This window comes from Arvicola amphibius, chromosome 7, assembly GCF_903992535.2.
Source record: "Arvicola amphibius chromosome 7, mArvAmp1.2, whole genome shotgun sequence".
NCBI classification, from domain to species: domain Eukaryota; kingdom Metazoa; phylum Chordata; class Mammalia; order Rodentia; family Cricetidae; genus Arvicola; species Arvicola amphibius.
Window position 1 is genome coordinate 80,073,165 of NC_052053.1, and position 13,891 is coordinate 80,087,055.

Sequence of the window (13,891 nt, forward strand, 5' to 3'; positions counted from 1 at the left end):
CTTGTTTGATGTTTTTCTTTGCTCCCAAATCTTTACTCTCATTTTTAATTAAAGAATATAAGAGAATACTGTGAATGTCTAAGATTTTGTTGCATTTTCTTTTTATGATCCCCAGTGTGCATGCTCTCTGTCCATGTGTGCATACACATGTAAGATATACATTAAAAAAACTCACATATATGTGTGTATAATCACATATGTATACAGTTATATCTTTGGTTTTTGCTATACTGCTTGCAATTTAAGACAAAAAATTGTTCTTGATGGAATTTGAAGACTAGTTGTTAAACAAAAATCATGAGATACCATCCCCCACTTATGGGGGCTGATGTAGTTATAAAGATAATTTTCAATTTTGATGTCAGAAAAGCCATGCCACTTCATTTTACAGGTCTTTGAAATGTGTGGGTTACTCTGTGATAGAAGACAGTCTTTCAGGTCCAGTAATGCTTGTTGGAGTATCCAATAAATTATGTTCATGGAGCTAGCTCATAGTATTAGCTTATTGGCATGGCTTGACAGTGCTTTTTGCAGTCATCCTGATTTTTTACCTTCTTTTTCCATGGCAGTATACAATGCTGTCAGGACAGGTACCATTCCAGTCTCATGACAGAAGTTTAACCTGTACCAGTGCGGTAGAAATCATGAAGAAAATTAAAAAGGGAGACTTCTCCTTTGAAGGAGAAGCATGGAAGAATGTGTCCCAAGAGGCTAAAGATTTAATTCAAGGTAATACACTCAAGAAATCTGGTATCTGTATCCCATGTAGTAACTACATAGAGTCATGCCCAATACACAAGTCTATGTTAATTATTCCAGAAACCCATGAGTGTTTTCAAAACCTTGCCAAGTAGCTTGTTTTCTCTTTTCTGGAACTTTCCCTTTATAAGCTCATCCCTGTTTCCAGTATGAGCTACACATGGCTCCCGCTGGCATCCCAACCTAACAGAGTCAAAACAAACCTTGTCTTTTTTCTTCTGTGCTTTCCCCCCAAACACACTCTACTTCTGTCTGTTTTCTTTTGAATGATGGCACTGCCCTGAGCCAGACAACAGAAACAGAAACCTTGATGTCACCCTGACTGCCTGCCTCCAGCCAGTTAGTGCTACAACTCTATAAGTTGCCTGGTTCCCACCTTTTTGCCCACAGGCTACTGCCATCATTTCTCTGCCAGTGGCCTTACAGCATCCTGTCAACCCACCCCACATAACTTTCCCACCACTCCTGTACCAACAGAAAGACACAGTCATCATACCTTTCCTTGGGGCAGAGTGAAGGGATCATTTGAAGACTCTCTGTTAGCTTTGCATCCAGCTCCTTAGCCTGGCCTTCAAAACTAGCCTTTCAGGTCCTGGCTTGGCCTGCCTCTGCTTCCTCATCACCCTATCTCTGCCATTGTTGAATTCTTGAATTCCTCTAATAGGTCAAACTTCACACATGGCCTTCTTAATCCTTGTAGCCCCTCTCAGTCTAGCTCCTCCTTCTCATCATGTGGGGCTTATTTCCTAGAAACCTGTAGGCTAGGCACATGCCCTGTGTTTAGCTCATATCTTATGCATTCCTACTGCACTAATCCCTTCGGATTAGAGTAGCTGTCTTTGTCTCTGTGTCTCTTGCTCTCTCCTTTTTGAGTGTCTGTCCCTAAGTTTCCAGTGCCGTACCACATCCCATATCCTAGAAAATGGCTAGGGAGTGTTTAGTTTATATGGGGCTTACTAAGTCACAGTAGAGTCTTTTGAGGGGTGGTTTTCTCCTAGTTGGAAAGCCAGGTAGCTTACATACAGCCTCATAGACATAGGCTCTTGTGACCTTTTCTTAAAATTCAGTGTCCTCTAGCAGGCGTAGGTGTATACATTCGTAGGACGTAAAGGCTTATTGAAACCATCATGTCACAAGAACATTAATTGACCTTTTATATGATACTGATTGTTAAACTATGTTTAAAGTGGAAAATTATAAAATTAAAATGCCTTATTCCTGTAGGACTTCTTACAGTTGATCCAAATAAAAGGCTGAAAATGTCTGGCTTGAGATTCAATGAATGGCTTCAGGATGGCAGTCAGCTGTCCTCCAATCCTCTGATGACTCCAGACATCTTGGGATCGTCAGGAGCTGCTGTGCACACCTGTGTGAAAGCAACCTTTCATGTAAGACCCTGTTCTGTGCTCGTGGACAGTTTAGAGAGAGCTCCTAATCATGTGTTCTTATTGAGCAGCTTTGGAAACTATATCCACTAATACATTTAAAATAATTATATACTCTTAATTTAGGAAGGGCATGAAGTAGGTGAGTCATGCTGAATATAGATTGTAATCTTGAAAGACTGAGACTGTACATTACTAACTTTGTCCCAAATAGATGCATATGAGTTCAGATATTAGTGCAAGATGAGTTGAAAGAGGCATAAAAGAATCTGGAGGGATTATCCTAGGGAGAAGGAGTCACTGCAGAATAGGATTTGAAAGGTGATAAATGAATGGAGAGAATGGCTGCAGGAATTCCCTTCTTCTCAGTGGTGTAAGATGTGAGGTCATCAGGTGTCACTGTAGCACTTCTCTTTAGGAAATGTTAAGGAAATTCAGGATAGAGTGTGGTGGCACACACCTGTAGTCACAGTACCTGGGAGGTGGAGGCAGGAGAATCCGCCCCAAGTCATCCTCAGTTTCATGCAAGTCTGTTCATACAGCCCGGGCTACTTGATAGCCTATCTCTAATTAACATAAACAGGCTGCAGAGATGACTCAGTAATTAATAGTTAATTAATAGCACTGCCTGCTCTTGCAGTAGACCTGGGTTAAATTTCCAGCACTCATATGGCAACTCATAGTGTTGTGTAATTCTAGTTCCAGGGGACCCAGTGCCCTCTTCTGGTTTCCACAGATGCAGACATACATGCAGGCAAAACACCTGGTCATATAAAATAAAATATTTTAAATAACAGAAAACAAGGAACAGTGAGAAGTAATCATGACTCTGGGACAGCTGAGCTGGTACAGGTTACACAGTTACCTGGTGCCATGTTACTGGTCTGTCATGGATGAGACGCTGCTCCACACCCAGCTCTGGAGAACTTTGTCCTGTTCCAAGAGCAGCTTGTGGTTGCCAGAAAAGCTATCTGGTGCTTAGAGTCAGAACTGCTAGACAGTCTGTAGTGCTGTTAGCCTCATGACCCCTTTTCTCCCCAGGCCTTTAACAAATACAAGAGAGAAGGGTTTTGCCTTCAGAATGTGGACAAGGCCCCTTTGGCTAAGAGGAGGAAGATGAAGAGGACAAGCACCAGCACAGAGACGCGCAGCAGCTCCAGTGAGAGCTCCCGCTCATCATCCTCCCATTCCCATGGCAAAACAACACCCACCAAGACGCTGCAGCCCGGCAACCCCACAGACAGCAGTAACCCAGACACCCTCTTCCAGTTCTCGGACTGAGTGCCGTGGGAATGGAAGGCTGTCCTGACTGACCCTTGCACCTTAGTTCCCTCGGCATGTGCCTGAGGTATGTTCTGTGCTTTAAAAAGATGTCTCCCATTGTTCTCATTGGAATCTGCCTCTTGATGAATTTTTTTTTTCGGGGAAACCTGTTTGGTTATCCTTATCCAAAAGCACTGGACAGACAGCATTACTGTGAATAGAGGACACATGATACTTTTTAGCCGACTAGCATGATGCCAGCTCAAGATTCTTCTTGAAACAGCAGAGGTGTCTGTAATTTTAGTGACTGGTTAGATAAGTCACAGATTTCCACACGTCTGTCAAGAAGACTTGATGACTTCTGCTATGCCCGGTGGACAAGGTTTTTAAGAGACTGCACCCTTTGGGTAGTGATTTTTCTCTGAAAACAGAGGAAAAGGTCTGTTTTCGAAAAAGATGCTATAATGAATTTTATGCGTGGCTTGTTTCTTAAAAGAGAATTTTAACTTATTGTTTTTATTTTATGGTCATATATGCTGATAACCTGCTATTATTAATCTTTTTCTAAAAAGTGAAAAAATATTTAAGAACCTAAGGTCCTGTGTTCTGCACTTGGGACCATCTGAGCTGCATGCTAAGCTATGTTTGTTTTTAATTTTGCACTGCTCTTTCCTGGCAGTTTGTTTTAATGGCTATTGCCAGAATTAAGGTACATGTCTCTTGGTTTTATGTAATATAGCACTTTATAAAATAGTGTGAGTATTGCAGTCTGTCTTATAAGGTGCACTGTTTAAAGCATATGTACTGTACTTTGCCATTCTTTTTATTATCTAATTTGTCCTCACATCCCTCTTCTGCTTTCTATGCAGCAAGTGGAAAGGGACATGTTGTATAATGACTCATTAGCCACTTATGCACCAATATGAGGAGAAGTAAAGGGAAATTATACTCAACACTGTGCTTCATATCTGTACACTGTGTTGCGCTACAGCGAGGTCTTTTCTCCTGTAGTCATATATTATGTACATAATATTTTAGAACCATACCTATACTTGTTTTGAAATGTTTCTGTTAAATTTTAAATCCACAAAGCGTTTTATAACTTATGCAGAGCACTTTTATTGCTCAAAAGTTCTGAATTGATACAGATAAGTGCTATGCCATGAAGACATTTCACTGAAAGACTGCTGCATTTTACAATTAATACAAACTAATTAACTCCCTATGCAAAAAAAGAAATTACAAGATTCGTATTTTTTTCTTTAAAGCCATTACATGGAATGTCAGGACTGAGAAAAATGATCTTTGCTATGTTTACAAGAATCATGCTTAAAAAGATACTGCCACCATGTTTACTTTACAGTTTTGTTAGTGATAACTCATCAGCATTAGTTTGGAATTTGGACATGATACCTATTTCTTTCTTAAGGTAATAGCAGCATTAATTTCAACCAGTGATGAGTACTGAAAACACTGAATTCTGTGTAATGGTAGTATATTTATTACTAAATCAATGTATATATTAATAGTATGGGCAACAAAATGGCAAATATTAAAATATTTTCAAAAATTATATTATCCTGTTCACTTTTTGTTCACATTAGTTACTGGGGATATTTTTTGATACTCTGATTGGCCAAATGGCTATATAATTCTCATGAGTCAATAAAAATTTTATACTCCTAGCTTTCAGTCATTTCTAGTAATGATAGGAAACTGTGAATTATTAATAAAATATAGCTGTTTCACAAAATGTGATGCCCTTAGGCACAGACTTTTAATAAGAGTATGTCCACTTATTTTTACACTGGATATATTTGGATTGTATTTGGAAATGTATAAGTTAGTTCTTTGATGTGGGAGAGTCTTCTGTTTGTGAATGAAGTTATTTGTAAATATGTGTCCTGGTAGAAAATATGAGTTGCAGAGTACAAATTGAGAAGACTGTGTTTCCAACAAAAAGTAATCCAGAAAAGCGATTCAGCCCTCCTCATGATTGATGAATTTATTGTGAATATTGGAATAGATGGACTTTCATCTTGTCACCTTGTGTCTTCTGGAAGATTTGATAGACACTGATATGGGCAAAAGTCAGGTAGAAAAGAAGAAAAGGTAAGGCTCTCTGCAAACTGTTGAGCCTAACTAAACCATCTAGAAAAAATCCTCAGGAAACTCACAGCCCAGGCCTTCAATAAGATGTTGCCACTGATACCCAGTTTATCAGCCCCTGAAAGATAGCTCCTAACAATGCCTTGCAGATTCTTTGTTAGTGAATAGCAAGTTGTCCTTTGAGAATCATAAAACTTTCATTTGGTCACATCAGAAGTAAACAATAGAAATGCTGCTTGCAAAATTATTAAGTGGAGGTCTGGAGAGATGGCTCAGCAGTCAAGAGCAGACACTGCTCCTAGAAGGATGTGAGTTCCGCTCCCGCATCCACGTCAGACAGCTCACCACAGCATGGAGGAGTCCTAGCTCCAGGGCATTCCATGCCTTCTTCCAGTGCACAGCATGTTAAGTGAGATGACTTCATTTTTGGAGAAAGGAGAAGTAGATCAAACAAAATAAATGCCTGCTTTAAGTTCCCCTTATGACAGTAGTTTTAGGGGTAGAGCCAAACCATCTGACCCTTCTTTACTGATTACATTGTGTGTAATTTATGCCACTGCGTATCCCGAGTCACACTTTTTGTGACGCATACATATGTCTAATACATTGAAAGGCAGGGATTATAGGGAAAGGGATGTGATAGGGAACAAAACTAAAGTGGTCAGGTTTTGGTGACTATGCCAGATCTGTTAACGCTCGTGAAATCCATCAGTTATCCCAGGCTGCTACAGAAACCATTAAACTATTGGAGTGAATTCTAGCATAATTATCTGTCTTGAAGGTGCAGGCTCATTTGTGCATGAAAACCGCCTTTTTCTTTTGAGGTTATTGCTAATTAAGTAATTATGCAAATGGCTGTATTTTAAATGTGAGGTGATTATTTTAAAGAATCCTACAAGGATAACAGTGAGTGATTTGTTCTTTTTTATAATAAAGGAAATCATTTATCTAAATATGAACTCAAGTATTTTATAAAAGCATATAATTTATTGCCTACTTGTTCACTTTTCTTTCTTTTTCTTTCTTTTTTTCTTTTTTTTTTTTTTTTTTTTTTTTTTTTTTGGTTTTTAGAGACAGGGTTTCTTTTTAGAGACAGGGTTCTTCCTGGCTCTCCTGGAACTCACTATGTAACCCAGGCTAAGCTCAGAGACCCGCCTGCCTCTGCTTCCTGAGTGCTAAAATTAAAGACATGCTTCACTACCACCAAGCCACTTTTATTCTATTTCAGACATCTATTTTTGTTAGATGTATTAAGAACATGCTGCTTTAAAATGTTGGAGATTTCTAATGGTTAGCTCTGCATGCCGTAGAGCTCCTGAGATTTGAGTTGTTTTCCCAGGGACCAGTAGGAACAGCACAATTGGGTGTTTGTGTGATAACACTTCTAATATTCCTTGGTCTATTGAGTTAAATTTTTATGTTATTTATATTCTGCTAGGATGATTGTCTCATAGCTGAATATCTATAACACAATGTCTTGAGTTTACACTGCTTGACCTCTCAGATGTCTTACACCTGAATGCCCCGGATTCTGGTCTTGATACTATGTGAATGTCTGTTGCCACTTGATGTCATCATTCGTCACTAAAATGAACATCGGGAGCCTCGGGAAACGCAGGTTACTTTTTTTTAGTTTGTTTTGAGACATCGCTCTAGCTGTCCTGTAACTCAGTCTGTAGACCAGGCTGGCCTCAAACTCACAGAGATCCACCTCCCGATTGCTGGAATTTGAGGCATGACCCACCATCCCCTACCCTCATGAGTCACTTAATTTTCACAAATAGGCAGACCCGTAAGATTCACAGAGGAAAAAGAAGTATATCTCAGATGTTATAAGTTTAACCTGATTGACAAAAAGAACAGCTACGGCAACACAAGTTTTTTGGGTTTGGTGGTTTGTTTGTTTGTTTTTGTTTTGTTTTGGGGTTTTTTTGGTTGGTTGGGTTTTTGTTGTTTTGGGGTTTGGGTTTGTTGTTGTTGTGGTGGTGGTGGTGGTGGTGGTGGTTTTTTGGGGTTTTTTTGAGACTACGTTTCTCTGTTTAGCCCTGGCGATCCTGGAACTCTGTAGACCAGGCTGGCTTCAAACTCAGAGATCCGCCCGCCTCTGCCTCCCAAGTGCTGGGTTTAAAGGTTGTGCCACTATTGCCTGTCTCTTGTTTTGTTTTTCAAGACATGTTTTCTCTGTGTGTAGCCTTGGCTATCCTGGAACTCTCTCTATGGACCAGGCTGGCCTCAAAATCACAGCGATCCACCTGCCTCTACTTCCTGAGTGCTGGGATTAAAGGTGTGCGCCACCAAGCCCAGCTGCAACACAAATCTTATTCACATGTTATTAAGTAACTTCACCCTCAGTTGTCACAGTCTTTGAAGAGAATGTTTTCCTTAAGAGTAGTTACTTTTTTGGTGAGCATGATGTCACATACCTATGATTGCAGCACTCACAAGGCCAAGGCAAAGTTAGGAGACCCAGGCCTGCCTGGGCTGCTTAGTGAGACCTTGTTTCGATGAGGAGAAGGGGTGTGTTTTCAAAGAGACAGTAGCATAACGTTTGATGAACCCCACTTCTGTCCTCATTGTCAATATCACTTGCTTTGGAGCTTTCAAGGTGTTTCTGTTGAGCCCTTTATGCATCCAGTCCTGTACCCCTGTTTAATTTACACAAACTAGCACATTTCTATTCTGAGTGATTCTTCCCCTACCTCTGCTTGCTGTTCATCCTATTTGGTGAACTTCTGACACAAACAGGTACCAGGTTTCCCCCCAAGACTGGGCTGAAATGGAGTAAGAACCTAACGCAACCCCCACTGTGTGTCTTCTTACTCCCTTGGGGTGAGTACCCTTGACTTCATCATTTCTAACCATGGGAAAAAGGCAAGCATTTTGTATTAGGAGACTTACATTAAAAGACAGGATTCTTGGTAGCGATTCACTAGGCTTAATTTCCCTCATGCATTTCTGCTGGAATAGGCGGAAGGGCACGTAATATTTTCCTAGTTAGAGTGTTGCTTGGCTGAGTATAAGGCTTTGAATTTTAAAAATGGACAAAATTGGTATTTCTTGTGTCATCTGATTGTCAGACCATAGGAATCTGGGGCGGTGCCTGGCATTATGGTGTTTGTTTCATCCTTTTGAACTGCAGGACACTTTTCATCTTTATGTGCTTATAAAAACTTGTCTATTTTGAAAATTCAGTTTTATTCTTGTCCCTTTTTACATTATGAGGTTTTTTTTTTAATCTTTGTTTTGAAGTCCTATGGTTTAAAAAAAGAAATGTAAGCAAATTTTTTAAAAGAATGCTGTGGCTTTATTTTTCTGACATTTCTTCTTATAAACAGATTTGGAAATTATCGCTTACTTTGTTTGCTTTGCTTTACAGTCCAATAAAGTTAAGGCACATGACGTCTTACCTTCACTGATTTTTTTTTCCTGTTATGAGGTTGTTTGTATAAATGAAATCTGCCTGCTGAAATGAATATGACAGTTGTCCTCATTAAATAAATGCCCCTGGCTGTAGTGAGCATTTGTTCACTCTTCACAGTGCCCTTTGGGTTCTCCTCCTGTCCTGCTGGCTAAGACTATAAGCATGGGTAAAAGGACTAATTCAGTATACACTAATGCTCATCTCTTGGTGAGTGTGGTAGATTGAATGTAATTGACCGCCATAAACTCATAGGGAGTGGCACTACTAGGAGGAATCGCCTTGTTGGAGGAGTGTGTCACTGTGGGAGTAGGCTATGAGGTCTCCTATGCTCAAGCTACACCAAGTGTGAGAGATCATTTCCTGTTGCCTGCAAGACACAGGACTCTCAGCTACTTCTCCAGCACCATGTCTGCACGCCAACATGCTCCCCACCATGATGGTAATGGATTGAACTCTGTAACTGTAAGTAAGCCCCAATTAAATGTTTCCCGATATAAGAGTTGCTGTGGTCATGGTGTCTCTTCAAAGCAATAGAAACCCTAAGACAGTGAGTGAGAAGGGAAACAGAGATGCTGTGGAACATAAAACATGAACCCTTAAGTACCAAGGTTTGGAGAAACGTTAGTAAAAGCCTTAACCGGCATGATGTTTTTTAAAGAAGAGGAAACCACAGGTACATATAGAGAAATTTCTAAGGCTGGAATTCTGTGTGCTGTTGGCATATGGTGCACACCCATAGAGATGGGACTGAAAACTCGGTGAGAATAATTTAAACTGTGATTGATAAAGCTGTTCTCTACAACTTTATGAAAAACTAAGAATCCATCTCAACAAAAGTTAAATGGGGAAAGGGAAGGGGGAAAAGTGATGTTTCTTATGTTCTGTGTGGATATTAGAAGTAAAGGACCAGTCAAGCCTTAGATCAAATGGATCCCATTCTTCTCCATTGCCATCTGCGCTGGCGTCCCCACACTTGGTATGTGTGTTTGTTATTGCATTGTTTTTCCGTTTGCAAGTTACGAGTTTGTATATAGTAATGCATCCCAACATGCACCTCAATGAAAAGAGTTGCAGTTTGTTTTGTTTTGTTTTTTGTTTGTTTCTTTTGTGGAAGAGTGGCTCCAAATTGAAGTGTGTATAAACTGTTGAGTTAATTGATGACTGATCTCTGCTTTTAAGTATACCGTACTAACAGTTTGTTTTCCATTTAGCCTTTACCCCCTTGACTCGTATTTACCTTTTGCCCTCTTCTTTTGAATAAGACAAGATTTTGCATTACATATTTTTGAAGTGTTTATTTTATTGGCATTTGATTTTATACTTTCTGATGATTTCCATTCCATCCTACTCTGCCTTATTTCCACCTGAGATTATCTTTTCTGTCTGGAAATTTTTTTAAATGATGTTAGGTGGCATCGTAGAGACAGGTCAGTGGTGAGGAGTGCATGCTGCTCTTGCAGAGGACTGTGGTTCAATCTTCAGCACCATACCAGGTGCCCTTCAACCACCATAACTGCAGCTCCAGGGGGCCTGGTGCTTCCAACCTCGTGGTCTGTGCACATACCTATGCAGAGACACATAATTAAAAATAAAAATAAAATTTATTTAAGAATGAGTTTGTAATCTGTGAAATGTAGCTAAATTATGCAGAATCAGCATTTTACAGAGAAGACAGCTATGACGTCACTACATTATATCATCTTACAGGACCACTGTCACCTGTGGTCTGTCCTTGACTACAACTTCATTTTGTGACACATACTGTTGCTTTTATTGCCAGATCTGCCACCAGTGAATTCTCTGGGCTTTTGATTTTTTTAATATTTATTTTGCTTTCATTTTTTTGTAGCAGCTTTGTTGGGATAAAATGTGCTTATCAGTATGAATCAAGCACTTAAAATGTTGCCTTTAATTATGAAGGATATTTCCACTGAGCATGAAATCCTAAGTATGCTACTTTTAAAATGCCATTCCATTCCTTAAATTCTGTGGCAAAGTTAGCTGTAAGTCTTATTTTGAAGGTAAGATATCTTTTGCTCTAGTCACATGGGAGGGGGCAGTTGACAGGGTCACACTGTGTAGACTAGGCTGGCCTCTAACTTGACATCCTTCTGACTCAGCAACTCTAGTGATGGAATTGCAGGTATTACCATCACCCTCCGCTCTTTGACCACATTTAAGATGTTCTGTCTTTGGTTTTCAAAAGTTTGAATAGAGTTGTGTCTGTGTGGTCTTATTTTTAAAAGAAAAATTAACATACATGATCTGTTGATTGGTGACTTTCCTTATTGAAAGTTCCTGATCAGTTATGTTCCATACCCAGTCTCTCATCTTCCTTTTTAGGATTCCCCAAAGCCTCTTCACCATGTTCCTTGTTATCTCCCCATCTTTTCTGTTTTCTATCTCTATTTCTCCCTGTACTTGAACCTATGTAAATTTTAACAGCCTGTCCTCTAGTTTACTTGGTCTGTCTTCTCCTATGTCTATAACTGGAGGTTTTATTGTCATGCCTGATCCTGTTGTGGCTTTTAAAATAACCACTCAGAGTCTTAATATTAATTACAAAAAAAAAACTGTTTGGTCTTTTAGCTCAGGCATATTATTAACTAGCTCTTACAACTTAAACTAACCCATTTCTGTTATTCTATATTTTATCATGAGGTTCATGGCTTGTTACCTCACATCTTGTTTATCCAGCAGCTGCTGACATCTACCAGATTCCTCCTTCTTTTTCCCTGTATCTTTGCTTGAATTTCCTAACTAGCTCTATTTTGTCTGACTATTGGCCAAACTAGCTTCTTTATTAACCAATGGTAATAAAACATTCACAACATATTGAAGGGCATCCGACATCATGTCTATTAAATTTGAAATTTCATTTATATATCAAGCTCTAAAATACTCATTGACTCTTCCATATATCCAAATCCCTAGTTATTTCCCAATCTTTTTTATATTCTTAAATATATTAATTAAAATTATTTCAGAACTCTGAAAAAAAGAGTGAATTACTACATGTTGTTTCTGTTCCCATTTTCCCTGTTTTATTTTTGACTTGCCTTGTGAGTTTATCGGATGCCTTACATTGTGTTTTGAAGATCATAGGGGCTCTGGGTTGTGTGATCTTCTCCCATGAGGGTTATGTTTTCTTCTGGGTATCATAGGAAATGCAGACAGACCAGTATGATTGCAACAAAGATTGATGCTAGGCTGAATTGGAGCTTACATATTAAATTTTGATGTTACTCCTAGCAATTAGCAACTGTGGGTTTCCAACTGAAAATCTGGGGTGTTTATTGGGGCCACTTTACCATGGTGATCCTGAATTCCTATATCTGTCTCCTCAGCACCAAGAGCATTTAAGACTTCTGGCCTACTCTTCTCTCTCTCTCTGTCTATCCCGCCCCCCCCCTCCCGTTTCTCGGTTTAATAGTCCTGGCTGTCCTGGTATGCACTTTGTAGACCAGGCTGGTCCTGTACTCACAGAGATCCTCCTACCCAGGCTTCCCAAGTGCTGGGATTAAAGCCGTGCCTCACCCCACCCCACCCTAGCTCCAGCCAACTCTTAGCTTCCATTTGCTGCTTCTGCTGGGTGTCCTGGAGCCTGGCCATGTGCATGTGAGTTTAGAACTGACTGACACCTCCAGGAGATACCATAGCAATTAACACCTTATTTACTTTCTTGGGGTAGTCTCCTCTCTGGGACTTTGCTCTCAAATCCTAGCCCAAGCTCCAACCTTGGTCTCTTGAACTAAGTGCACTACTGCTTTTTAGCTGTTTACAGTGCCTTCCAAGGAGCCAGAGTGACGGTGGTGCCCACCTCAGCACCTCAGCGTGGTGTTGCTCGTGCACTAAGCCTGTGTCCGTTTACCTGTTATTGCTGGTGTGTGTGTGTGTGTGTGTGTGTGTGTGTGTGTGTGTATCTTTCATGGTTTTCAACTTCAGGCACAAGCTACTCCAACTACGGCCAAGAGCAGAAATCCACTGGTAATCATTTTCAGTCACTACTGAGTTGTGAGAGGGCTCCAAGTTCCTTCCTCTCACGTTACAGATGTTCAGTAAATGGTTTTGTGCCTCACTTCAGATCAGATATTGTTGTTCTTGATACTGGCAATATGATAGAAAAGATGAGTTGTCTTTTTTGGTCTTCCTTTTGTAGACAGGATCCTATATGGTTTCTGACTTTCTTTCTACATGTTAATTACGTAGACTGACGGTTCCATACACTAGTATCTCCTGCTTTAGTCACTATCCGCCCTCCCTACTGTCCCCTCCTGGATCCTCTCCCTAATGGTAGCGGTCATCCCTCCCTACTTGCAGGTCATCGTTCCCCACATAGGAGGGGAAACGTGGAATACTTTCTCCTCTGTGACCGGCTTACTTTGTTTGACATGATATTCTCCACTTCCCTTCATGTTTCTGTGAATGATTCAATTTCTTTATGGCTGACCAATCTGAACAATGCACCATTGTGTCTGTGTGTGTCTGTGTTTTCTTTATCTGTTCATCTGTGCTGATTGATCCTTGTAGTAATTATCACTGACTGTTCTGAAACAGGTGTGACAGGGAGAAACTGGGACCTTTGTGATGATCACACTTTGTTATCTTATGTGACAAATTCTAATATTATTTAATTATATGGGCTGGAGTTATATCTCAGTGTAGATTGTTTGCCTAGTGGGACCCTGGGTTCAATTCCCAGTGCCAGAAAAAAAAATTACATAAAAACCCAGTCCATCAGATTCATAAACTACCTGTTGAAGGCGAAAAACACTTAATTATATGTATTTAAGTTGCGACTTCCAACAGACAATATAAACACATGAAAAGCTTATTTTGAAGATTGATTATTGAACAGTTTGAGCTAAAATTCTAGAAAGTGTCACGACACACACCTGTGATCAGCATTGTGGAGGCTGAAACAGCATAATTGAGAGGTCAAGGCCACCCTTGG

General features: G+C 39.9%; 1 protein-coding gene across 2 annotated transcripts in view; it reads left to right on the forward strand.

The window, feature by feature from the left end:
* Rps6ka5 (ribosomal protein S6 kinase A5) overlaps positions 1–4,980 on the forward strand; it is a 172,494-nt gene extending 167,514 nt beyond the window's left edge. For both annotated transcript variants that reach the window (XM_038337483.1, XM_038337484.1), the window contains 3 exons: positions 570–729; positions 1,984–2,147; positions 3,186–4,980. In XM_038337483.1, coding sequence (XP_038193411.1) covers positions 570–729; positions 1,984–2,147; positions 3,186–3,425 — 564 coding nt within the window. In that variant the 3' untranslated portion in view covers positions 3,426–4,980. The remainder of the gene's footprint in view (positions 1–569; positions 730–1,983; positions 2,148–3,185) is intronic.
* Positions 4,981–13,891: the final 8,911 nt, after the last annotated feature.